Below are 27,718 nucleotides of genomic sequence, written 5' to 3' on the forward strand. Positions count from 1 at the left end.
TATATAGATCCATGGAAGGCTACTGAGAGAATATGAGTAACTGTGCTAGGCTTATCAATTTAATGACAACTTGCGATGCTTTTTAAAAACTTTAATGACTTGATACATTAAGCTTGTGTAGGTCTTGAGGTCAGCATACACAGATAAGGGAAACTCGACGCAACGTTTATTTCAATATTCTTTTCATCACTTGCGGACTTGTGCAAGTCTAGATCTATATGCCGGTATTTAACAAAATAATTGGATTTAGAAAAATATATATCTATAATTTGTATTTTACCATACAGTGAATTGTATAACGCAAGGTAAAACAAGTAAAATCAATATATGCTTTTATCAAAAGGAGTGGCATTTACGATCACGTGATTCAGTTTGAAATAATGTTAATCGTGGAGAAAATGGCGGTCTCTTGCATAAATTAAATCTACGTTTTTGACCTGACATTGATATTTGAAAACGTAGTGGTGGACTAAACCATTTTATTTTTTGAAATACCAGTTCTTCGATTGGGTTGGCGCTTTGTCTACAGAAACAAAGGAGCCGTGAAGAATGAACACGTGTTTTTTAGACAAAAGATTTTGAGGAAGCGTTCCAGCCACGTCGGAAAGACGTTTGACCTACAGACATTGAGCGGTGTCTGTTGAAAAGCACCTCGCTAACGTTGACGAAAATTCCTACTGAGTCGTTTTCTGCGCACATCCGGAAGTCATCAGCGGCGTGGGTAGACATTTTTGCCGGGCCACGAGTTCCACACACAAAGAATTGGACATTTTTTCGGTGATTAAGAACTCTAAAAAACTGCAAATATGTATGATATGGGTGGCCAGGAGTCGGATGACAAATTGAAAAAGTTGTTTATCGGTGGGTTGAGCTTTGAAACTACAGATGATTCCCTCCGAACACATTTTGAACAGTTCGGAGCTGTGAGCGATTGTGTGGTCATAAAAGACCGCGAGACCAAACGACCAAAGGGATTCGGATTCATCACATACGAATTAGAAGAAGGTGCCGATAATGCACAAGAAAACCGACCTCACAAACTCGATGGCAGGCAAGTGGAAACGAAACGAGCAATGCCTAGGGAAAGTGGCGAATCCTCCTTATCGGTAGTGAAAATGTTTGTTGGCGGGATGAACGAAGACACGACTGAAGAAGAGGTTCGCGATACTTTCCAAGGTTTTGGAAAAATCACATCTGTTGACTTAATCAAAGACAAAAATACTGGTAAAAATAAGAAATTTTGCTTTGTCTCATTTGAAGACTATGATTCCGTTGATAAGTGTGTGTTGAGAAAGAAATTCAAGATTGGAATGAAAGAAGTTGAGGTGAAGAAGGCCCTACCAAAGGACGCCGGTGAAGGTGGACGAGGAGGAGGCCGTGGAGGCATGGGAGGTCGTGGAGGACGAGGAGGTGGTCGCGGAGGCGGCGGTGGTGGTTTTAATCAGGGAGGTTACAACCAAAGTGGTGGATATGGCCAAGGAGGTTATGACAACTACAACCAGGGTGGTGGTAGCGGCTACGGATACACCCAGCAGTACAACAGTGGTGGTGGTGGTGGTGGTTATGACAACTACGGTGGTGGATACAACCAGCAGGGATTCGGTCAGGGATACGGAGACAACTATGGAGGTGGAGCCATGAACAGGAGCGGCGGCGGTGGTGGCGGACATCGAGCAACGCCGTATGGAAACACCGGCGGTAGCTACAACCGAGGAGGTGGCGGCGGCGGATACAACAGGCGATGAACAATAAGATCAACTCATTAGAACTCCTTCATTAGATCATTTTGTATTGTTCGTGAAGAGAAAAAAGACTCTATGTGAGTGGTACAACATATTATGTTGTACACAAACTGTGTTGTTTAAATTTTGTCAACCACGATACAGAACTGAAACAAGCCTCAAAAACAGTTTAGATATTGCCACCGAGTATGGTCCATGCCGCAGATGGTTTATTCATTCAGTTTGACATTCGAGTGTGCAAGACTGGTCATAATTATATATGTGCCAGCAATTTTTATTGCTGTCCAATGTTGGACATGCATTGTGAAGAAACTAATTTGCGTCAAAAACATTTCATTTTACAATTGAATCATGAATCATCTCAAATTTATCATATAAATCTAGACATTGAAATAACAAAACATTCTGAAAATCTATTTGTGTATGCTGAATCATTTTTGTCTAGCAAATTAAAAGATTTGTCATTTCATAGATCTGTGTTTAGAATATTGTGTAACTTCCAAGTTTAAATAGTTTTGCCAAGAACTATTTTTGTACTTTACTCTAATATGGAGGTTTCTCGATACCAAAAAAATGATGTGGGTAATGTATGATTTGCCATTGATTAGTTCCACCTTCCAGTGATTGTGACATTTTTGCAGACATCACATTGAATGGAAGCTGGGACTAATCGATGGTAAATCATACTTTCTCCATGTCATTTTGGTATCTTGAAAACCCTGTATTATGTCAAATTTGGTCTATGGTAAACCAGCATGTTTTTGTGGGAGATGAGGCCAATCACAAGTTACTGTTGTAACTATTGTATAAACATAACAGTAGAAACTACAAAACATGAAATTCAATCTCTGGGTCGACACAAAAAGGTCTCAAGTCCCCAAAAAGAAGTTGGTTTACTCAATAATGAATATATGTAGTGTTTCTGCTAATGATGCTAGAACTACATTTGGGTCTTCAGGTTTACTGGCTGTTTACAGAGTAAGGCATTCCAAAAAACAAATTATGAATTGAAAATTTAACACATAATGTGTTACTTTGAAAGCTGTTAATAGAAACACCATATATATATATCTGAGTATATATCCACTCTACTACAAACGGACAATTTAAGGGGAGCAACATGGATTTATTTTTGATGGTTTTCTGGTAATACCAGTATATTTAAATTCTGAACTCGTTTTGAAGGGTTTCTACATTTAAATCGTTAAGAAGTTGGACCAGGATGACAAGTGATGATCAGTGATCACAAATGTAAACATAATTGAATAAAACCTAGACATGTACAGCATATAAATTGATTGCCAAAATATTATTTGAGTTTTGGTAAAGTGTGGGATATTGTAATATGTACAATTCATTTCTAACAATTTCTTTTGAAAAGAAAATGTAATTATATAAAACCTAGACATGTAAAATATATTTATTGACAAAATATAATTTGAGTGTTCTGGGCTCACGCTAACTTTTCAATTTGTTATTAACGAAAATGCGAATGGGTAGCATGAGCCAAGGACTGTTGGTAAAGTGTAGGATATTGTAGTATATACAAACTAAATGCTGTTGAAAAGAAATGAAGATTATAAACTGCTCATGCTGATATTGCACTATTCAGTATCACTGGTTCAGTTAAGGGAGGTAACTCTTTAATTATAGGCAAGGGTTGAATCACAAAATAGAAACTACATCCCAATTTGAAAATTTTAAGAGAAATTGTCGAGCAATAACTTTCAAAATCTGTAAAATCATAGTATAAAAGAACTGTTTGTGGAGAATTTGATGCATATACCAGGTACATGGCAAAACATTGCTTTATGAGAAAGTTTATACAATTTAACGTCGGTGCAAAATTTATTTTAAGCAAATTAAGCAGGGTTCTCGCTAAGTTTTTTAATAGATGGTTGAAAATTAATGGTGGTTGGGGGTTGCTGGCCCTTATGATGGCCAATACTTATTTCTGACAAAATAGCCAGTTATAAACAAGGAAGTAGATGACTGTTTTTGCCGGCAACTGGCTTTTAACGAGAACCCTGTTAAGAGTAGTAGGAGTCACTTTGTCAAAAGGCTTGAAGAAAATGCTATTTAATACAATTATTAACCTGAAATATGCTAAAATATGATTTTGGTAATATAATGGCAACAATGATAATGATCATTTTTTGTGTCTTGAATAGAGAGGTTATTCAACTGTACGTGTAGACTACAACTACACAATTTCACATTACCTGTTTACGTCATAAAAACAATGTTTTATGACATGCATGTGTATGGAGCTATGTTTAGCTATCAATTCCTCAATATTTTGTGTCTTATTGAAAGGCAATTACAATTGTAACTATGATTAACCATTTGGTCTTAATAAGATAAATCATGTATAGTCATGGTTGACCATGGTTGTACTTATTGTCTTATCCTGAAGATGTTTTCATGGTTGAAGTTGTACAATACAAACATCAGCTTATGGCCATGGTTAACTATGTTTGCAGGATATAGACATCAGCTGAACCATGCATATATATGGTTAACTATGGTTGCGGGATATAGACATCAGCTTAACCATGGTTAACTGGTTGCAGGATATAGACATCAGCTGAACCATGGTTAACTATGGTTGAAGGATATCGACATCAGCTTAACCATGGTTAACTATGATTGGATGATTTTTTTTGCCTCTTGAACACAACAACTTTTATTTTATTTGTATTATGCTGTGATACTTAAACAGTATTTTTTTTACTATGTTTGGAGGATGTCAACATCAGCTTAACCATTGTAAACTATGGTTGGAGGATGTCAACATCAGCTTAACCATGGTTAACTATGGTTGGAGGATGTCGACATCAGCTTAATCAGGGTTAACTATGGTTGGAGGATATCGACATCAGCTTAATCAGGGTTAACTATGGTTGGAGGATATCGACATCAGCTTAACCAGGGTTAACTATGGTTGGAGGATGTCGACATCAGCTTATAACCATGGTTAACTATGGTTGAAGGTCCAGGATATTGACATCAGGGTTAACTATGGTTGGAGGATATCGACATCAGCTTAATCAGGGTTAACTATGGTTGGAGGATATTGACATCAGCTTAACCAGGGTTAACTATGGTTGGAGGATATCGACATCAGCTTAACCAGGGTTAACTATGGTTGGAGGATGTCAACATCAGCTTATAACCATGGTTAACTATGGTTGAAGGATATCGACATCAGCTTAATCAGTGTTAACTATGGTTGGAGGATATTGACATCAGCTTATAACCATTGTTAACTATGGCTGGAGGTAATCAAGATCAGCTTAACCACAGTTACTCCTGATAAATAACATGGTTAAATAAGCTGAAACCAGGGCCACCTGTTGACAGGGATAGTTTATTGTGCAGATAGGAAAAATGCTCTTTATTTAAAGGGACAATTCAGTCTAAGAGTACATTAAAATTTGCACATGTATCGGAAACAAACCAGTTCTAATAGAAATTGGATTAGTTGGTTTTACTATATGCCAGAAAAGCCCACTGTAGTAAAATGTATGTGAAATGTTCAAACTCACTTACTGTCTGTGGTCCGCCATTACATATAGTGGTCGGATGTCTTGTATGCGGAACCCTGGTCCTTGCCAGTGTAGTAAAGAACTGAGTCTTGAACTACTCAAATCGCTCTTACACTAGTGTGTTCACCTCATTAGATGCATGATTTTGTCTAAAATTAATTTCACCAACTCCTCAGTGGTTATGTATTGCATTTGTGTAATGTATGTGACTTTGGCTCGGGTATGGGTACAGAATACATGTTGCACCTGCTTAATCATATAGATCAACGATTTGTAATTACAACGGTATCAATCAAAATGCTTAACAATGTTGTGGAATTTGTCAATATTTCTTTTTATATGTTTCATAAGGAATATCAAACAATACATTTATGTAATATTTTGCTTCATGATTATATAACAAAATTAGTTTCATTGAATTGTCCCTTTAAAGACAATAGAATGTCTGAATAATTTGGACAAAGTTTACTGACCACATTGGTGAGACAGTCTGTTCTGTACCAAAACCAGGTCATTGTGACCTATTATTTGACCTTTGACCTCAATATGACAAAAAGGCTCTAGCTTATGGAACTGGGACTTAAATCTTTCTGTTCTCATGGTACATTAATTTGTTACTGTAAAATGCATGTGCCATTTAGCCTTTGGACACATTATTATGTTGTGATTCACATGTAAAAGACTCAAGTTCATATGATATGGGATACAATGCTAATGTTAGAGGCAATGCGTCTTGTAAAACATTGTTAAATCCATGGGATGAGTGTATTTATACAATTTCAACTCGTCTCCAGAAAAGGGGAGGGGTGCTACTTATTTTAATGATTAACTAGTTGTCTAATTAGACACCTGATAATTGTCCAGCTGTAGCCTGATTGGTTATAATTTGTTTCAATTTATTATTTTGACCTCTATTGAAAGTCAAAATTGTAGAACATTAGGGGGAAGATTTTTTTTTTCAAATGAAAGGTCTTGATACTCATTTAAGATTACATTGGTCCAATAGAATATTTAAATCTCCTTTTCTACTACACCTTGAGAGCCATAATATGGATTCAATATTTGTCCTTAAGAGAATGACCTCCATATTTCTTCAATGTCACGGGTAAAATTGACTCATCTTTAAATAACATGTTAATAACGTGTGGGTCCAGAGACTTTTAACATTAATCTGTAGCAATGCTAGAATGATAGGCTACCATATTTGATCAAATAAATCACAATAACCTTCATTCAAGGTCACAGCGGTCTATAATAGGTGAAATCTTTAAATGACTTGATGTCAGTACATGTACCTTGTTAAATAAATACATCTTAGAATATCAACATGCAACTATTGTAACATGGAGCTATCTTACCCTTGGCGTATGCTATAAATATGCACATGTATATTAAAACAGGCTTATCTGAGGTCGAAAGGTTTGAGGAAAATGGTTTCCAAACTCCCTTATAACCCACATGTATAAGGTTCTAGAACATCATGTGTATGCTTGGGGCTTTATTTTGTCTGTCTGTTGTGTTTGAAGTTAAATCATGCTTGAGTGTTTCGGTATTTCTTACCAGTTGGTTAAAAAGCACCTCTTGAAATTGCTGAATTGTCATATTTTTAATAATTCTCATTGGTTTTACCAGTGTGCTGTTACCAACTTTTCATTCATTGTTAATACTTAAGACAGTTAATTTTGGTCTCCTGCTTCACAAGACATATTTTAAGGGAAGCAAAATCAAAATAAGGTCTATCTTTGATATTATATTAGACACACATTAGATCAACTTTGACCTAGATATGGTTGGAAAGGGTAAAATCTCAGGAGATGTATGGTATAGTAGTTTGAATCCATTCTCTTCATAGACAGAGTTTACCAAATATTGAATAACCTAAATTCTTTTGATTCTCTAAGAAAGATAACATAAACAACATATTACCGTAACACTTTAGAGGCTGGTAGAATGATGATCACTAAACTATAACTAGACTAGAGAAAAAAATGTAAAATGATGGATTATGAAATAAGGGAAATGTTCATGTATTGTGAGAACAGGAAAATGAAATAGGGAAATGTAATTGGATTGTGAAAATTAGGAAATGATGAATTGTGAAAATAGGGAAATGATTGATTGTGAAAATGGGATATGATTGGTTGTGAAAATGGGATATGATGAATTGTAAAAATAGGGAAATGATGGATTGTGAAAATAGGGAAATGGTTGGTTGTGAAATGGGATATGATAAATTGTAAAATTAGAGAAATGATGGATTGTGAAAATAGGGAAATGATGAATTGTGAAAATAGGGAAATGATGAATTGTGAAAATAGGGAAATGATGAATTGTGAAAATAGGGAAATGATGGATTGTGAAAATATGGAAATGATGAATTGTGAAAATAGGGAAATGATGGATTGTGAAAATAGGGAAATGATGAATTGTGAAAATAGGGAAATGATGGATTGTGAAAATAGGGAAATGATGGATTGTGAAAATAGGGAAATGATGGATTGTGAAAATAGAGAAATGATGGATTAATTGTGAAAATAGGGAAATGATCATGATCTACTGTATAGAGGTGGAAATCAACTTTAAAACTCTAAAATAATATCACTAAGCATATAATAGCAGCTGGAGTGATACTTGTTTTATGTAATCGCATCCACCTCTGTGTAAAGACCACATGCTTATTAGGACCACTTTTTAAAGGTCCAAAATGACCATTTATATCACTAATTTAACCTGTGTATAAAGACCACCTGGCCAAAGCGACCACTTTTCCCTTGGTTGGTCTTTATAGGCAGGTTTGTCTGTAGTTGCTAACTCTGACAATAATAAGTAATATAAAACTGGTGTAATAAAGATAGATATATTGTTGTTGGGTAAACTAGGGATTTCATTCATTCCGAATCTATCCAATACAGGTTGTATTGCATGGTTGTAAGTTTTCAAAACAAAGCTGTCATTTGAAAAGTATTGGAAAGAGACTAAAATAGATTGGTAATACGTGAGGACAGAGAAAACTAATTAGTTTAATTAATTCACCTGTTCATACTTTCCAGGTGTATTTGTATGTTTTGACCAACCAAGTATTTAATCACCTGTTCAAACTTTCTAGGTATGCTATATTACCTGTATACAATAAATTACATGTAATAGAGATACCTCAAATGAAACCGACATATAGAGATTTGTGTGAATTACACAGGCCATTGTACCATCCCACCATTCACCTGTACAGGTAAAGCCTTGGGGAAGTTTTACAGGGGTGATTATACACATTGATTTAACGCTAACTCAAGTTTTTGATGGTAGCTGAGGTAGGCTTATCAATTATAGACTGGTTTCCCATATTCCTACTCGAGTAGCCATTTCTGTAGAGTAGGCTAAACGTACAGGTAAATGTCCCGCCAACATAAGGCGAACAGACACCAGCTATGTGTGTAGGCAGTGTTTTCTATGTATAGGAGCGGACTTGCACTTTTTGCAGTGCGAGAATGTTGTTTTGAATGGAGTTGATCGTTGGTCACAGTTGAGTTGACATCGAGGTGAGGAGACTTAAACAAGTCTAACAACTATAATGCCTGGCCTATACAAGCCGGCTAATGTTGGTGAGGTGTTAAGAGACCTACAAATGGAGGTGTGTATACCGTCAGGACTTGGTATTGGTGAAACATAAGCTGGAATACATTGACTTATTCAGTGAACAGGAAGTAGTAACTCAACAATACACAACAGAACTGTCCGACTACTGGGTTTACAGAGGACATTTAATGGTAAATATTGTAAACCTGTTGCATGGTCAACCTGAAACGTGGTTTCTCAATATCCTGCTGTGAGTGCTTTAAAGACATTCTCGCATAAGTAAAGAAGACATAACTATTACATGTTGTTCTGTAACGGGAGATAATCGCTCTGTACTTCAAAGGTATGAAAGCATATTTGACACTTGGAAGAGAAATGTGATATTGTGAATATGTCTAGGTCTGAGGAACATTCAAAGGCCTTAAATGACTTAGCTCAACACACCGGGGACAGCACAAATGACAGGCTTGAGCGACTGAAGAAAATAGAAAAACTACGCATTCAAGGATATCAGAAACTTAGATCTCTGACAGGGGAAAAATCTGGAACGCCTCTATCGCCAACACGACGTTCGTACAGTAACTTTTCTCCAGAAAGCTCTCCCAGTTTGTATGGGAGTTTAGGTAGAATTGATCAGCTTGGTGGTGTTAAACCCAAATCCTATTCATCAAAGTCTTTACAGACAGAGTCACAGAGTACGAGGTCGTCTTTGTCTGAAGATGAAGGAGATGACGACAGACCAAAACATTTACTGAGATCACGTAGTGCTACAACTGTGTCTGACGCTGCACTGACGGCCGCTGAGTTTGAGCCCACAGAACAAATCATGTCGTATCAAACGGGAAACATTGATGAACATTATAAGGAAGGGGATGATAGTTACAATGAGGATGATGACAACATAGAAGATTTCAAACGAAGTTTATTTGGAGATGTTGGTAGATATGGTAATAAAACCTCCCCTAGAACAGATGGAACTTTAAAATCATTCTCCCTATCCAGGGCCTGGTCCTCAGGTGGTGCGGATTATGAGGATCCTTCGGGGGACGGTGGAGACAGTGGTATAGATACCAGTATGTTTCCGTCTTATAGCTCTGATTTCCTCGGAATGAATTACGGTGAAACATTTGAGAATCCTAACAGTTATGGAACAACAATACGAAAATCCTTCTCAAGGGATAGGAGTAGACAACCATTATTACGTTCCTTTTCATCTCATCAAGAACCAGTTAATTACGCTGATCCAAGCGTTTCTCGACTGGACTCAGGGTATGATAGAACTTATACGAGAGGTACTGACAGGGTATCACCCGAGGAGAGACAAAAAAGGATTGATTCTGCCCTGGACAATATATTTTCTTCATCGAGAGGTTCAAACGAGAGTACTTCAGTGTTGTCCAACAGAAGCGCATATGAACGTGGAGGTTCCTCTCGGGTCATGTCTAACACAACGCCTAGATATAGTGATAGATATACACCTGGAAGGGATTCATACAGAACGAGGGAACAACCTTATACCCAAAGAAGCTTTTCATCTACGGATTACACTAGAAATGATCCAAGTGCTTTATCATCGTCTTTGCCTACCGAACGGAAAAAAATTGGTTTGAGTGAAGAGGCTGAGAGGAGACTGGATGAGTTATTCAATACCTCTGTTACCACAACAAACAGACCTTCATTTACATCATCACGATCATCTAGATCGGTAAAGACAGAAATGCCGTCAATTAGAAACAGGTCAGATCAGATCATAATCAACAGAAGAAAAACTGAAGACCCGAATGTGAGGAAAGTAAAACCATCAGGCTCCATAATAGATAGAAGTAGAGACCAATCGTTCATTGTACCTGATGTTTTGTCAACAAATGTCCAAGATTATGAATTTTATGGCTCAGAACAAAGTAACATCAGAAAAAATTCTGTGAAATCTGAACTTGACCAAAAATTAGACACTTTATTCGGCGCTCCTGATGTACAATCAACAAATGTGATGGAAAATGACCGTTATGAGACCACGACTGAAAATTATGACTTTGGGTATAGTGAATTTACAGAGAACCCTAGTACAACTGTTTCTGATCAAATACCACTTGACCAGAGACTGGACAGCCTATTTGGTGGTTCGAACAATACAAATTCTGGTTCCTATGTCTCAAACAGACAACCTTTGATAAACCGAGAAAAGCCAACGCTAACATCAATGTTGTATGGATCAGAGAACACAGGTGTTGAATCAGCGGAAACAACTACAAATGGCCGACCGAGAAGGGAGCGAAAAATTAACATTGATGTGCCAGAAATTAGGAGAAACAGAAATCGGGGTGCCAGACAGCAGTCTAGTACCAGTGGTGAAGATTCTGTGGATAGTTCATCTGTACAGCCTAGTACTGCCATAACAACTGTGATTCCTGACCTAGTTACAGAAAGTGTTGGCATGGTTACACCTGAAAATGAGGACATGGTCATTGTAGAAAATTTTGAATTCCTTGACCAAGAGCATGGTGAAATGGAGAAAATGCCAGATGTGGAAGTAAGTTTAGAGGATAAGTGGACAAAGGAGAGCGGTGTTATAGAGGAGAACATTGTTCATAGTGAAAATGTAGAGAGCTCGGAACTGGAAGGAAGGGAGAGGTTAAAATCAGATTTATTACATGGAACTCACAATGTTGACATTTCACTTCAAAACAATGAACAACCAGATCAAAGTCCAGAGTCGGACAAAACTGTGCAAGAAACAGGCACTATACAGAAAGATGAAACCAAGGTTAAAGGTCAGCAAAAAACGAACATAACACAGAAAGGTGAAACTAAGGTTAAAAGTCAGCATAAAACGGACCAAATACAAAAAAGTGAAACTAAGGTTAAAGTTCAGCAAAAAATGGACAAAACACAAAAAGGTGAAACTAAGGTTAAATGTCAGCAAAAAATGGACAACATACAAAAAGGTGAAATTAATGTTAAAGGTCAGAATAAAACAGACAAAACACAAAAAGGTGAAACAAAGGTTAAAGGTCAGCAAAAAACAGACACCATACAAAAAGGTGAAACTCTGGTTACTGAACTGCAACAATCTGTGAAAGGAAAACAACTGGATTCAAAAAACAAGAAAAAATCCAAGAGTAAAAAGTCCAAAGGAAAGAAAGGACAAAAGGAAAGCATTGAAAAAGTGGCCGAAAAGGACATTGCCAAAATTAACCCAAAGCCTGTTTTAGAAACAGACATTGACTGGCCTCTTGAACAAGATCAAACAACTGTTGACGACTTTCAGGATTGTGAAACTAAAGGAAATAGCAATTCACCTTTAGAAGATAAATCTGTTGAAAGTTCTGAGGCACTGAACAATAATTTTGGCTTTGAAAACAAGGAAGAAAGTTATACACAAGCTGTGGATGAAACAGGAAATGATGTTCAGGAGGAAAAGGAAGAGTATGAAATTCCATCTGAAACTTCAGTTGATAACACCCCCACTGAAGAAATAAACATTGAATCAAATTTTACCGCTGTTATTGAAACAAATGTGGGATCGCAGGAACCAAAAAGTCCAGAAAAAACCTCTTGGTTTAGGAGTAAATTTAACTCGCTCCTTCATGGCTTTAGTTCAGAGTCGAACGAGGCTTCACAGAAAAGCGAGACGCAGAATGATGAACAACCAAAGTCAGAAACGGGCGAATCAGTTTCAGAAAAGCAAGTTGTGCCAGCATCTAATGGTGTGACATTTTCTGACACTGGCACTGCAAGTGAGGATGACTTTGCTACAGCATCTGATGATAGCACAACAATTCACGATGATCAAAATAATGCGTTGAAATATCGACAAAGTGTTCTAGATGCCAATATCAAAAATGAGACAAAAACTTGCGAGACATTGGATGGGAATGATACCGTCGATATTTTCAGTGAATTAGCAGCTACGACGGGGATGTCTTTGGATATTGGCGAACAGAGCCCTGACGATATGGAAGGACGTGTTGTATACCAGTTAGAGGAGGAATTATTGAGGTGTGAAAAGGACGATATGCCGGAACAAATGTTAGAACTTGAGGAACAGGAAGTGGAAATTGACCAGCAGGAAGTTTATATGCAGAGTGAGGAAATCAGTGTGTATCCGACGGAGGAATTCATTGAAATAAAAGAAATGGATTTTAAAAATGAGGAAAACAATAACGAATCCATGAAATTTCGTCAAATGAGGGATGTAATATCAAAGGTAGACAACTCTGCTCAAAAAGATTTTATCGGAACTACTGAAATTTCCATTCAGACAGACGCTGAGGCATGGCTGACAGTAGACAAAGCCAGTGCACATGTCCAAACTATGCCTCTCAAATTTGACAAGTGGACTCAGACAGACACTTTGCTAACTCCTGACAGCAAAGAGTTCGGGATTCAGACAATCCCTACCACAGCTGACCACAGTGCTCAATATGATGTTAGTGTGAAGGAGATCGGTGCTCAGGTTGAACATAAACATGGTCGCGATCTTGTAAAAGAAGGGATATCTGTTCACAATGAGGAAGGACAAAATACAATGAAGCAAATGAAATCAGAACAGCTTTCACTGACACAAACAGCATTTCAGAGTGTTTCAAAAGTAGACCCTGTCCGCATTGTTAAAGATAAAATCACACAGGAAATTGCTGTCACTGAGGAAGTGAAACTCCGGCATCATTCATCTGACGAGGTCAAGCTTGAACAATCTTCATCAGAACAAACAAATCCAAATCATCTTTCATCAGAACAAGTTGATGGGTCTGTTTCAAAAGTGGACGCCATTATCGTAGTTGCTGACAAACTTACACCAGAATATGCTGTTGTTGAGGAAGTAAAGCTTAAAGTTATGACACCTGAACTTACGAATCCAAATCATGTTTCAACAAAACAAGTTGATGAGTCTGTTTCAAAGGTGGACACCGTCGTCATACTTACCGACAAAATTACACCAGAATATGCTGTTGCTGAGGAAGTGAAGCTTGAACTTGTAGCACCTGAACAGGTGAAACTAGGAGGACAACAAAAATCTAGTACCTATTGTGATACGGCTAAGGAATCTAAAGAGGATAGAGACACCAATCATTCTATGGATGGGTTAGTTAAAAGTACTGACCAGGAAAATACCCAAGATCAAACCAACACTAGCAAATCAACAAGCTCATGGTCAAACATTACTGGTACTAGTGATATATCCTTCTCGTCCCAAAGTGTAGGGAAAAAGGTTCCCCCACAAACACTGCCTAAACGTCGTACAAAGCATGGGTCCAATAGGCCGTCGTCCAGACCCTCTTCAATCGTGGCAGAAGGGGACGGCTATGATTTTCATGCAAGTGGACAAAGTGCTGCTTCTCTCGATTCATCTGTCTTCAACTTCAATAAAATTCTGCCGAAGGCTGACACTCAAAATTCAGAAATTCCATCTGACAGAGGACGTGGATCAGTGGCTGCAAAGGCTATTGATACTACAGGGCCACTGTCACCTGGTAAAATACCTGTTGGAAGTAGTTGTACATTATTGACAACGACTGTTGGACCACAATCTCCTAAGGCACTGGAACACAGCATGGATACTAAAGATTCATCATCAACTACATCATCAACTGTAACTTCACCACGCTCATCTTTCTCTGGAATGGCAAGTCTTGGTAGCCATAGCAACAAAGGTCACGCTAAATCACCGCCCCCAGCGTTGTTGCCAAAAAGGAAGGCAACAACTCAACTACAAATGCCTACTTCTCCCAAATCGCCTACTTCTCCATGGTCAGCTGAGAAACCGGAACTGATGCAGGAATATGATCCTGTTTTTGCCAAGCAGATGAAAATGAACAATGGTAAACAAGAGGTTGTTAAAGATCGTCTCAACAGACTAAAAGACAATCCTTTTATTCGTAAGGATGGAAATGTAAAAGTTGGAAAACAGGAGTCATTCTCAAAGAAATGTGAAATATCTGTGTCATCCAAACCTAGAATTCTATCCAGCAGCCTTACTCCAAAATCCCCCAAGGATGAGCGTAAGGAACAGATGACCGATGTAATGGCAAAAGATGATGTATCCGACAAAAAAGATACCTCCCACGGAAAGTCTGCAGGACCGAAAGGTGAGACTGTAGACCTTAGTGCATTGGACAGTAGAAGCCTAAGGTCTGAAATCATCAGACAGTCTACATCTCGAACAAGTATGAGGAACGTGGCAAAGAAAACCAAAAATGTAGACAACATTAAGTCAAAATTGGAGACCTCAGAAAAGAAAGAATCTTCAAGTATTGTGAACAAGATTATTTCTGATGCTGCAAAATTTGAGGCTAAGTTCAGTAGTGGTTCGAGTCCCACTGAGAAGGAAAACACCGTCAGTGAAACTGTCTCAGGAAACGTTCCATTAGAAAGGGAAAATCCTTTTATCCAAATTCCAGGTGTCCAATGTCCAGGAAAAGTTTCTTCAGAATTGAATTCAGGAAAGGAAGACTCTGCTTATGTAGAGACTAGTTTTGATGATGAAGATGAGGTGACAACATCAACAGTAATTCCTACAGCTAAGCTAGACCAGTCAGCTCAACTGTCTGTAGTTACAGATACTGGAAAGCAGGAGGCAAAACTTCCTACAGGACAGGAAACACAGTCTCCTACAGTAATACACACAGACCCAGTACAGGAAAACAAATTGGAACCACCACAACGGAAAAGGAAACTGAAAGTACAGGTTCCACCTCCAGAAAAACTTGAGGAAGGTCAAAGGTCAGTCCCTGATAGTCCTTCACTGGCCTCACAAGTCTCATCAAAATTAGAGGAAATCGGTGTGGAAGAAATCGATGGACTTACCGCCAAACCGGATAATCTTCAGGACACGTCTACAACAGGAGAAATGAAAATAAATGTGAAATTGGACCAACAGAAGGCAGCTAAACCACCGTCACCTAAAACAGGGAAGCCCCCTTCACCAAAAACTACTAAGTCACCACCTCCAAGACACAACAGACCACTTTCACCCAAAGTTGGTAAATCACCGATGTCACCACGAGGCTGTAAATCACCGAGTCCAAAACTGAGTGTACCGTCATCACCAAGGGGACGCAAGTCTCCAAGTGGAAGTACACCTCCATCGCCAGGGGGCAAACCAAGCTCCCCACGAAAAGGACAATCGGTTTTGTCAAAAGCAATGTTTGGAGATAGGGAGAGTGGTAAACCAGCAAGTGAAACTTCAGGGGATTCCAGAAGATCGTCCGAGTTTTCAGGCTCGAACTCGTCCCGTGCGAGTTCTGTGTCATCCGAGGGCAGTTCCCCTCCCGATAAGGGTAAGAGTGCCAGGCAGGACTCCTCCAAGTCTCGTCAGAAAGGCTCCAAAGGGAACCCTTCTGTACCAGACAAACCTCAAGGACAAAAGGGTACCAAAAAGGCCCCTCCTGTCCCTGAAAAACCAGTGAGAACATCCTCTTTGAAAAAAGACACTCCTTCCCATCTAAAGGAAACAGAAAGTTCTGCTTCTAAGAACAAAGGGAAAAGTGGTTTTTCTTTTCTGAAGGGAAGAAAATCTAGTAAGTGACCTTGTAGATTTGCCGAGTGAGCCTTATGTAAATGCTTGCCAGGGACAATTTGTACTTCTCGCTTTGACATTGACTTTGATGATATGTGCAGTGCAACGACTCCTGCGTAACTATGGTCACCCTATACTGCTTAAAAGCCAAATCTATTCCATCGATTAATATATTTTTTCTGCATGAACAGCGCATGGTTTAACTTGAGTTGCAGTGAGTTTGTTCATTAACATTTAACTTTGTGTATTTAGTCTGGCTTTATATAATATATCTACCTAATTCATTTTTGATGCATTTTTGTTTTATGTATAATTTTAACATTTTATGATTTTGTTTTTGGAATGTGATTGCTTACATTTTTTACAGTTAATATATAACTGATAATTTTTTTTTTTTAAATCTCTTTATATGAATGTAAAACATAATCTTAAAAAGTCCAGCAGTTTGATATAAAGCAATCGAACCAATGCACATTAACACATATTTTAACTGGCATGGTTATTCTGAAATTCACAAAAGGTTTGAAAGATGATGTTTGATGTTGAGGTTTTATCATTACAACAACAAAAAAGTGAATCAGAATTTTCTAAAAAAAAAATATAAGGCAAATGGTATCACAGTACTATTAAAAAAAAAGTACATTGCTTAGAGTTACTTCCCTTTTTAAACAGGGTAAAACTTTTTTCTCTTCCCCCCTCCCCCTCCCCAGATTGGTGCAAGGGGCCAGTGTAGATATCTCATCAGATTTTATCTTACAAACATTACTTGATAGATGTGTATTGTGAATCTGAATGATATCCTTAGCTTTACAACATTAGTACATCATAGTGACATAATAAGCTGAAAGTTTTTTGTGGCATGTTACATGATCAGAAATCTAGTTTTGTACTAAAAATCTGTGGCAACATTTACTGCAATGAACTTACTAGGAAAGCTGCTTATTATGATGAAAATAAGCACAATATTTATCTAGTAAATAAGACAGTTTAGCGGTAATATGTCACGATCTGCTGTTTGATTCTCATAATTTTTGTCCTGTACACCAGATCAATGTTAAATGCCAAACAAACATTTTGTTTTAAAGAAATGTATGACTTTCAAATTTTTTTAAAGAGTCACTCAAATCAAAATACCCTGTTCCCTTTAAGCTAGAAGAAATAAACTTTGTATAGTGGTTTAGAAATACCTTTAGTTTGGTGCATTAGGGGGAATCGCTGCAATAATCTGTTCTTCCTTTACTGTAAAGATTATCTACCTATACCAATTTACATTAAGACAATGTATTTTATTTGTTATTACATGGATTATTTTATTTGTTTATCCAGTTATTTACATTATAATTTTCATATCTTGCCAGATGTAATGATCGATTATATTAAAACTGTGCTTGATAATTATACATGTGTAAGTACGTAGATAATATAATTAACAGGTGTCAAGGTAGCTATAACTAAGTAATGTAATCCAGACAAAGTGAGAAATGTTAAATTCTTCCCTTAATTGTTAAATTTTAATTGACTACACTTTTGAGAAAGTAAGATTTTTCAGATAGGGTAAAAAAAAATTCTGTTTTTAAGTGTTCTGCACTTGAATTATAGGAAATATTTATCACACATACCACCTTCTTCGTGAAATTAAAAAGTTTTCTAGAGCCTAAATTTGAGAATATTTACAGTAGCGAACATCAATACAGTAAAACATTGGCATAAGGAACCAAAGCGAACCAACAACTTTGTTATAAACATGGTTTGTTATGTAAATGTACAAAATTATTACAAATCTTCATGAGAAATGTAAAAGTACTATGTTATAACCATGAATATTTGATTTGAATTTGCTTTAAACATGTTTTTGTAAATTAAGTTTTGGATAAAAAGATGTCCATGCCTTGTGAACATTACAAATTTTACCTCGTTTTTCCAAGATGTGTTGGGCTGAGATATTAAATTTTAAGGATTGTAATGTACTCTTAAATAATATGAAGTTTGGCCAACTGATCATTCAAAAGTGTGAATTGAAATTTAATAAAATTTTGAGTTAAATGTGAACAGGATTGGCTGTACACATATATGTCAGGTGGATAATAAAAATTCTTTCTCCAAAGTCGTACCTGCTTTTGAACAGGTAGATTTTGATATATGATAATATGTCTAGTGTGACAAAAATTTGTTTAAATGTTCATTACATTAAATCTTGCATACCATTTTAACCAGATTCTATTCATAATGAAAAAAGATTTTGTTTATTTTCCAAATGTAACCTTTGAATATAAAACCTCAGGTTTTGACTATAAATTGAGTTAATTTCATTCTTTTAACGGTTAACAGACTTTGTTCATATTTTATGAAACTTGACTGCTACATCTGTACTGGGAATGTAAAAACACCTTGATAAAGCTTGAGCTCATTTACATGGGTTCTGGAAAGACATTTTTATTGGTGCTAAAAGATGATATTCGTATACTGTTTCACATTGGGTAAATGTGCTGAAATGACGATATACAAAAATAATTTTGAAAACCTGTATTTTCACCATAAAATATGAGTCAATGTTTGAAATCTTGTGAAATCATGGAAAATTGGAAATTTTGCATTATTTTGTCTCCTTCTTCAATATTTTACCCATGATTTACACAGATCTGTCTCTGTATCAGCTTAGGTTATGTACAGTTGTAAATCAAGCATTATATCATCAGTAGCTACAGAATGTCACGGTCGACTGCTCCTCTCCCTGACAGCAGTGTCATTTACATGCAGCTCCCATTTAACTAGGTGCGAATCAAAATTTGCATAATTTTGCAAAGATAAGCTGGAATTTTTTATATCAAGTTTAAATTCACATCAGGAATTATACAAAAATATGTAAGTGATATTTTTTTTATCCCTATTGAAGTGGCAGAGGATGGAGGCTATTTTTTATAGCTTTTATTAGTAGAGTGAATATCTGTGGCTTGAAAAATTTGGCAACTCAGCCCAGTTGTATAATATAGTTGTACATGATGTCAATTTAATTCATTCACCCCCGAAAATTCATTATGAAGTGTTCCTACCTTTAAATTAGAAGAGTTCAAATGTGTCTTCAGGGATGAAAGAGTGAAATGATAAAAACCTAGTGCCTGTCACTGCAGCATTTTGTCTCAGTCATGTGTCTGTCTGTAATAATTAGCATTGTTGTAAACTTGATTAAGCATTTTTTACACCGAGAGAGCTTTTATATGGTTGTTTATTTAGCACAGTAAAACAGTGAAGCTTTGTGACTGGATTTGATTTGTTATTGGGTTTTACCCAGAATCACTCATCATAATGAATTTAATATATCATCATGAATAGTAGTCAATATAAATAATATACAGCTATATTTTGTCTGTGTTTGTCTATTGTATCCAATTTTACTGATGCCACAGTGGCCGAGTGGTAAAAATGTCCTGACATATCATCACAAGTCCTCGACCTATGGGTTGCGAGTTCAAATCCCATGTGGGAAAGTTGCAAGTTACTGACTGTAGGCTGGTGGTGTTTTTCTCTCTGGGTACTCTTGACTTTCCTCTACCACCTTAAACGAACCTGGCTCTTGGGATGATATTTGGTGTTTTGTGAAAAAAATGTCCTTGGCACACGATCAAGGTCAAATGAGATGAAATTTCTTGAAACATTTTCATCGTCTGATATCAGAGACATCTAGAATTAAGCAATACAGTTGATGATTATATACCCTGGTACTGTTGGAGAAAACATGAATAAATATGACCTTGACCCATATTCAAATTTACAGGGTCAAATTACTTCAAGCAATGTTGTTTGAAAGCAACAATGTCTGTAGATTGATAGCAACTATGCCTGTAGATTCTATATATTCTGTTCATTGATTCCTGGTTAAGAACTTCAGAAACTTTGTAGATAAAATTGTTTTAGGTCATGGGTGTGAAGGTCACAAGGATCAAAACTTCAGCTTAACACTAAAGCTTGAAACCATCGAAATAATTAAAAAAACAATTGCAAGGTGAATGATGAAGCCTTTTATGGCTCTTGTTTTTTGTTCCATTAAAAATGAAAAATAGAGCATAAGATATAGTATACATGGTGATATCAATTTAAACAGAATGAAGATAAATATGTCTGTCTGCTGCTGTAGGCTATAAATATCAAATTCTGCAGCATGATAAAGTCAAAGGTCATAGATTATTCCACTGAAAACATTTGCATGAGTAACACATATTAACTGAATAAATTAGGCAAAACAAAAACATTTATTTGTTTCCTGTAATCTTAATTAACTTCCAAGATAAATATTGTTTCTTCATATTTCAATGCAAAACAGTTGATTTCATCACTATGAGCATGTATTTTGCAAAGAATGTGTCAATGAAGTAAAATTCCAATGTTTTTCATTAAGTCATCTTCAAAATGGGAGCAGGAAACAAATAATGTTTTGGCTTTTCGTTTGGCCTTATTTAATACTTTCTCTCTTGCATGTTTGCTGCAATCTACTGAAATGGAAGTATATCTCTGTACACAATCTCATGCCATTATTGATTAACAGGGAAACCAACTTGTATAAAATGAACTGATTGGATGTGTAGCATTACTATAGTTCTGACAAAAAATGATACAGCATATTGATTTTGCTGTTTTTAATATGGTTAATTAATCTGACATACAAAAAAGTACATGTATATAGCCTATTGTCTTTATATCTCTTAACAAAACTTGCTGTATATTCGCACCTGATCAAGGTGTTTAGTGCACTTTTGTAACATTAATATAACTCAAAGACCATGACCAAAGTGACTTTTTTGCCCAATTTCAATTGTCAAGGTCAGATCACATTTAATCTGAAAAAAAGATACAGTGATGAAAAACCAATAGATAATGTGCAGTGCACTTCTCATCTTTGCTATTACCCAAAGAGAAGGTCATCAGTTTGCTATAGTATATAGAAGTGGTAGTTTCTGCTTCTGCTGTAGTGCTTGGCATAAACAGAGTGAGATGACTGGTTGTCTGTTGTCAGTATAATGTGACTTGGTAGAGTGTGCTGTGCGGTATCTTTGAAGGTATGTTACATTATAAAAAGGGCAAGACTTCCACAATTACAGAGACACAACATGGGTATAACACAGCCTTCCAAAACATACAAACATTCACACATGCTCATTTCAAAGTTTTCTGTGATCTAAAGTTAGGCATGTTGAACTGATTGGCAATTAGATGAATAGATGATGTTTTATTACTGATAATGTTCATGATTTGAAAGTTAAAGCTTGTTACAGCTAGCCTAAATTAACTTCTCAGTACCACCATTTTAAATGCAAAAAATGTAATGTCTTTCGCTAAAAAACAACAACTCCAAGTCCAAGCTGTATCCCTTAATATTTGCATCATTTAACAGTAAGTAATGCTGAGGCTACAATGCTAAAAGATAGCATTAAAAAGTCTTGTGCAATGTTTACTTAACACAGCTGACACAAATAGTTGGATTTCATAATAAGAATATGACGAACTTTTGTATGATATTTTTTTACCGTAAACCACTGATCTATAACCTTTATATGAATTCTACGTTTTATACTTTTCCCCATAGAAGTAATAGCACTGCTGCCACAGGAGCGTTAATAGTGTCTAATGAGATAAGTCTCTCAAAATGTCCCCAGTCCAGTAGTCAAGAACAGAGAGGGTATATGTTGTATAGACGGAGTGTGACAACAGTAAATTGTACTAGATAGGTACTACAGGTACCCATCTATGTAGTGATGTGGTAGAAGGAATGGTAGATAAGTCATTCATCCCTCGAGATGTATTTGAACTCTTTTTATTCAATGGCTGGAAGAGTTCATTATGAACTTTCAGGGATGAATGAGTTAATATTAGAGATTCAGTGTCCAATGTTTCATCACCAGATGAGATCAAAGTTTTATATAAAGTCAAGCTTGACTCAGAAATCACCTCTGTATAAAGACCACTTGCTTAATAAGGCCATTTTCCATGGTTTTAAATGACCAATTTCAACACAATTCAACCTGTGTATAAAACCACTTGGCTGTAAAGATCACTTTTCTCTGTCCATTGTGTAGCCTATATACACAGGTTTCTATAGCTCTATAGCACCATTCAAGTTATAGTAATGTGAATTGAATCACCCAAAGATGATGTGCAGTTCAGAATTGTAATTAACTAAAATCTATTTAGATTAAGCTGTTGATTTACCCAGAGTAGTAAATAATATTTTGAAATATTGAAGAGATGTCATAAGAAGATATTAATATATTACTGATGATTGAATTTATATAACTTGGTCTTACTTTAATGTGTTTACTCAACATGACATTGTGTTGATGTTTTACCATATACCCCCTTTTATCAAAGAGTATAACAAATCCAGTGACCCAAGTTACAAGATTTAACCCTATTAATCCCGTGTTACCATAGTAACCGAGCCCATCTACCCGAGTTTCTGAGATAAGAGAATCAGTGTCTGTACAGCGATTTACCTCCAGTATGTGATCACTGGACGATGACACCAAGTGATATCCTACATACCCTGTATCACATACATTATAATTATATTGGTACTGTAATACCTCTGGGGAGTAAAGAATCATTCTGTAACCTCCGACCCTGCTGGCAAAATGACACGACTATCTGAATGTAAGTAAACAAAACTTGATGGTAGAACAATACACTGTAAGATGTTATAATATCAGTGATATAATTATTTAACATCCAGGATAAAACATCAATGTGATATGTATGGTATACTGTAGTAATACCCCAGATGCCTGTAGGACAGTATCTTATAGAAGAGAACTAACTTTGGAACACGTCAAAGCCATTTTACGTAACAGAGAAACAGACCAGTCTGTTCTTTAATAGTTACATTATTGTACTTTACCTGAATACTGACATGTAAATTGTTCAGTACGGTTTGGGTTGCTTGGTTTGTATTTAACCTCCGTCTAACAGCTTGATTCTTATATAGAAATAATGTTATTGCAGCGATGAATGTCTGATACTGGTTTTGACCCTTGATATAAAAGACAGTTACCATTGGCATAAAATGCCAGACAGTTTCTTAATAAATACAATGTCAGTCTGTCTATGGAGTCAGTTACCTTGGAGATACACTGTCAGTAACCTAGAGACAGTTACCTAGGAGAGTCAATGTCAGTCACCTAGAGACAGTTACCTAGGTGATACAATGTCAGGTAATTGCTATAGAGACAGTAACCTTGGAGATACAATGTCAGGTAATCGCTATAGAGACAGTTACCAAGGAGCTACAACGTCAGTCACCTAATGACAGTTATCTTGGAGATACAATGTCAGGTAATTGCTATAGAGACAGTTACCTAGGAGAGTCAAATTCAGTCACCTAGAGATACAATGTCAGACAGTCACCATGGAGACAGTCACTTTGGAGATACAATGTCAGACAGTCACCATGGAGACATTGACCTAGGAAATTCAATGTCAGATAGTCACTATAGAGACAGTTACCTATGATATACACTGTAAGGTAGTCACTATAGAGACAGTTACCTATGATATACACTGTAAGGTAGTCACTATAGAGACAGTTACCTAGGAGATACAATGTTAGACATTCACCATAGAGAAAGTGACCTAAGAAATACAATGTCATGTTAACACTATAAAGACTGTTACCTACAAGATACGATATCAAACAATCACCATACAGACAGTTACCTAAGAGATACAATGTCAGACAGTCACCATACAGACAGTTACCTAGGAGATACAATGTCATACAGTCACCATACAGACAGTTACATAGGAGATACAATGTCAGACAGTCACCATACAGACAGTGACCTAGGATATACAATGTCAGACAGCCACCATACAGACTGTTACCTAGAAGATACGATGTCAAACAATCACCATACAGACAGTTACATAGGAGATACAATGTCATACAGTCACCATACAGGAAGTTACCTAGGAGATACAATGTCAGACAGCCACCATACAGGCAGTTACCTAGGATATACAATGTCAGACAGCCACCATACAGACAGTGACCTAGAAGATACGATGTCAAAAAATCAAAATACAGACAGTTACGTAGGAGAAACAATGTCATACAGTCACCATACAGACAGTTACCGAGGAGATACAATGTCAGACAGCCACCATACAGGCAGTTACCTAGGAGATACAATGTCAGACAGCCACCATACAGACAGTGACCTAGGAGATACAATGTCATACAGTCACCATACAGACTGTTACCTAGGATATACAATGTCAGACAATCACCATACAGACAGTGACCTAGGAGATACAATGTCATACAGTCACCATACAGACAGTGACCTAGGAGATACAATGTCAGACAGTCACCATACAGACAGTGACCTAGGAGAAACAATGTTATACAGTCACTATACAGACAGTTACGTAGGAGATACAATGTCATACAGTCACCATACAGACAGTTACCTAGGATATACAATGTCAGACAATCACCATACAGACAGTTACGTAGGAGATACAATGTCAGACAATCACCATACAGACAGTAACGTAGGAGATACAATGTCATACAGTCACCATACAGACTGTTACCTAGGATATACAATGTCAGACAATCACCATACAGACAGTGACCTAGGAGATAGAATGTCAGACAGTCACCATACAGACAGTTACGTAGGAGATACAATGTCATACAGTCACCATACAGACAGTGACCTAGGAGATACAATGTCAGACAGTCACCATACAGACAGTGACCTAGGAGATACGATGTCATACGTCACCATACAGATAGTGACCTAGGAGATACAATGTCAGACAGTCACCATACAGACAGTGACCTAGGAGATACAATGTCATACAGTCACCATACAGACAGTGACCTAGGAGATACAATGTCATAAGTCACCATACAGACAGTGACCTAGGAGATGCAATGTCATAAGTCACCATACAGACAGTGACCTAGGAGATACAATGTCAGACAGCCACCATACAGGCAGTTACCTAGGAGATACAATATCATAAGTCACCATACAGACAGTGACCTAGGAGATAGAATGTCAGACAGTCACCATACAGACAGTGACCTAGGAGATACAATGTCATACAGTCACCATACAGACAGTGACCTAGGAGATACAATGTCAGACAGTCACCATACAGACAGTGACCTAGGAGATACAATGTCAGACAGCCACCATACAGGCAGTTACCTAGGAGATACAATGTCATAAGTCACCATACAGACAGTGACCTAGGAGATACAATGTCAGACAGTCACCATACAGACAGTTACATAGGATATACAATGTCAGACAGCCACCATACAGACAGTGACCTAGGAGATAAAATGTCAGACAGCCACTATACAGGCAGTTACCTAGGAGATACAATGTCAGACAGTCACCATACAGACAGTGACCTAGGAGATACAATGTCAGACAGTCACCATACAGACAGTGACCTAGGAGATACAATGTCATAAGTCACCATACAGACAGTGACCTAGGAGATACAATGTCAGACAGTCACCATACAGACAGTGACCTAGGAGATACAATGTCAGACAGCCACCATACAGGCAGTTACCTAGGAGATACAATGTCAGACAGTCACCATACAGACAGTGACCTAGGAGATACAATGTCAGACAGTCACCATACAGACAGTGACCTAGGAGATACAATGTCAGACAGTCACCATACAGGCAGTTACCTAGGAGATACAATGTCAGACAGTCACCATACAGACAGTGACCTAGGAGATACAATGTCAGACAGTCACCATACAGACAGTGACCTAGGAGATACAATGTTATACAGTCACCATACAGACAGTTACCTAGGAGATACAATGTCAGACAGTCACCAAAAACAGTAACCTAGGAGATAAAATTTCAGGTAGTCACCTTAGAGACAGTTAATAAGGAGATACAATGTGAGCACGTGAATTTTGACTTTGAGACTGGTTAAGTAACTGATTTTATCGGATTCTTCCCATTCTGTAAAACTCCATTTTTCTTTCTCAATAGTGGAAGCCAATTATGACATGTACATCAGTCCAGAGGAGCAGAAAGGAGTTGTTTTGGATGAGGACGACGACGATGATGAAGTTGTGCCTAGTAGAATCAACATGAGGGAATGGAACCCTGTAAGTTTAAGACCCCAATTTAACCTCATTAAGTACTTTTTGTCCCATGAAACTACATCTCTTTCGTCACCATGAAAAAGTCCAGTTACTCATGCCAAATTTGCCTATATGTATGTGTAGAATTTTATTGAGTCAGACAGCAAAGGTACATTTGCATTTTATTTTAATATTTAACACTTCTTGTTACTTTAACTTTTGATTTACCAAAGGTTGTAGTGACCAAATACGGTAGTTAAGATGCCAATAGTCTCCCTCCACCTTTTAGTTTAGAGTTTAAAACTTACATGAGGAAGGAGGTTGGTGGGATTATCAGTTACTGGGTATCCAAGTTTTATTCCAACACATGTTCTTAAATGTCTGTTAATTTCTGAGGATTTGAAGCAATATCAAAATCAATCATAGAGATGAGGTAGTATTTCATGGACCAAAAATATGCTATCTTACTTGTATTATGGCCTTGTTTTAAGGACAAATATCTTGTTCGGACATTTGAAGGACTTAATTATGGCAATATTATTTTGAACATCTTGTCTGAATTGTCTTGTTTCTTGTATTTCAGACCAAGCTGTTGTGTGACATATATATGGTCAAACTGGCCAAAGAGGTTAGTACTATAATGCTGAAATTGTGCATTTCCAGTAATCATTATAATAACAACAATGGGACTCGTGCGGTACTAGTACGTGTATCTCCAGTGGTGATGAAACATTGCTCTTTGTAATCTTCCCACTGAAATGACCAATAGAAACAATAGTCCCACACAAACTCGGGTATCATGTGGGACGTGAATAAGTTCCATTATGGCAATCCTATTTAAATGCAAAAATCATTTTACTTAAAGATACTCCATCACTGACAAATGGTATAATTTTACTATCAAAAACAGGAGCAGACGATTAAGTATTTTTCTTAAGTTACAAAATTTACTTACTTTACACCATTACCACCACCGAAAAGTTTGAGCTTTTAATTTAACTTCAAGTTAAAAGTATAAAAAATAATTAATTGCATCCCGTAAAAATTCCATGGCACTATATCCTATATGGTATGAAGTACTGATTGCGCATGCACCAAAGGTGAAATAAATCATTTTTTATTATTTTTGTGTTAATTAGACATATATACACACAATTAAACACCAATTATTGTTCAAATGATGAATATCATTTATGCTCTGTCGCGGTGGAGCA

The 27,718-nt window shown here is 36.9% G+C and overlaps 2 protein-coding genes across 5 annotated transcripts in view; both read left to right on the forward strand.

Moving 5' to 3' along the window:
• Positions 1-676: 676 nt before the first annotated feature.
• On the forward strand, positions 677-2,213 carry LOC138336765 (heterogeneous nuclear ribonucleoprotein A3 homolog 2-like). Its single transcript, XM_069286321.1, has one exon. The coding sequence runs from the start codon at positions 807-809 to the stop codon at positions 1,743-1,745; it is 939 nt and encodes a 312-aa protein (XP_069142422.1). The 5' UTR covers positions 677-806; the 3' UTR covers positions 1,746-2,213.
• A 6,324-nt stretch (positions 2,214-8,537) lies between these two features.
• Positions 8,538-27,718, forward strand: part of LOC138336776 (uncharacterized) — a 47,975-nt gene continuing 28,794 nt past the window's right edge. For all 4 annotated transcript variants that reach the window (XM_069286337.1, XM_069286339.1, XM_069286338.1 and 1 more), the window contains exons 1-3: positions 8,538-16,143; positions 26,410-26,528; positions 27,088-27,132. In XM_069286337.1, the coding sequence (XP_069142438.1) occupies positions 9,255-16,143; positions 26,410-26,528; positions 27,088-27,132 (7,053 nt within the window). In that variant the 5' untranslated portion in view covers positions 8,538-9,254. The remainder of the gene's footprint in view (positions 16,144-26,409; positions 26,529-27,087; positions 27,133-27,718) is intronic.

The sequence above is a fragment of the Argopecten irradians genome, chromosome 12 (genome assembly GCF_041381155.1).
Source record: "Argopecten irradians isolate NY chromosome 12, Ai_NY, whole genome shotgun sequence".
Lineage (NCBI taxonomy): Eukaryota > Metazoa > Mollusca > Bivalvia > Pectinida > Pectinidae > Argopecten > Argopecten irradians.

What these genes read in the sequence shown, in the direction of transcription:
- LOC138336765 (XM_069286321.1), top strand. Translation starts at nt 807, where the DNA reads ATGTATGATATGGGTGGCCAGGAGTCGGATGACAAATTGAAAAAGTTG.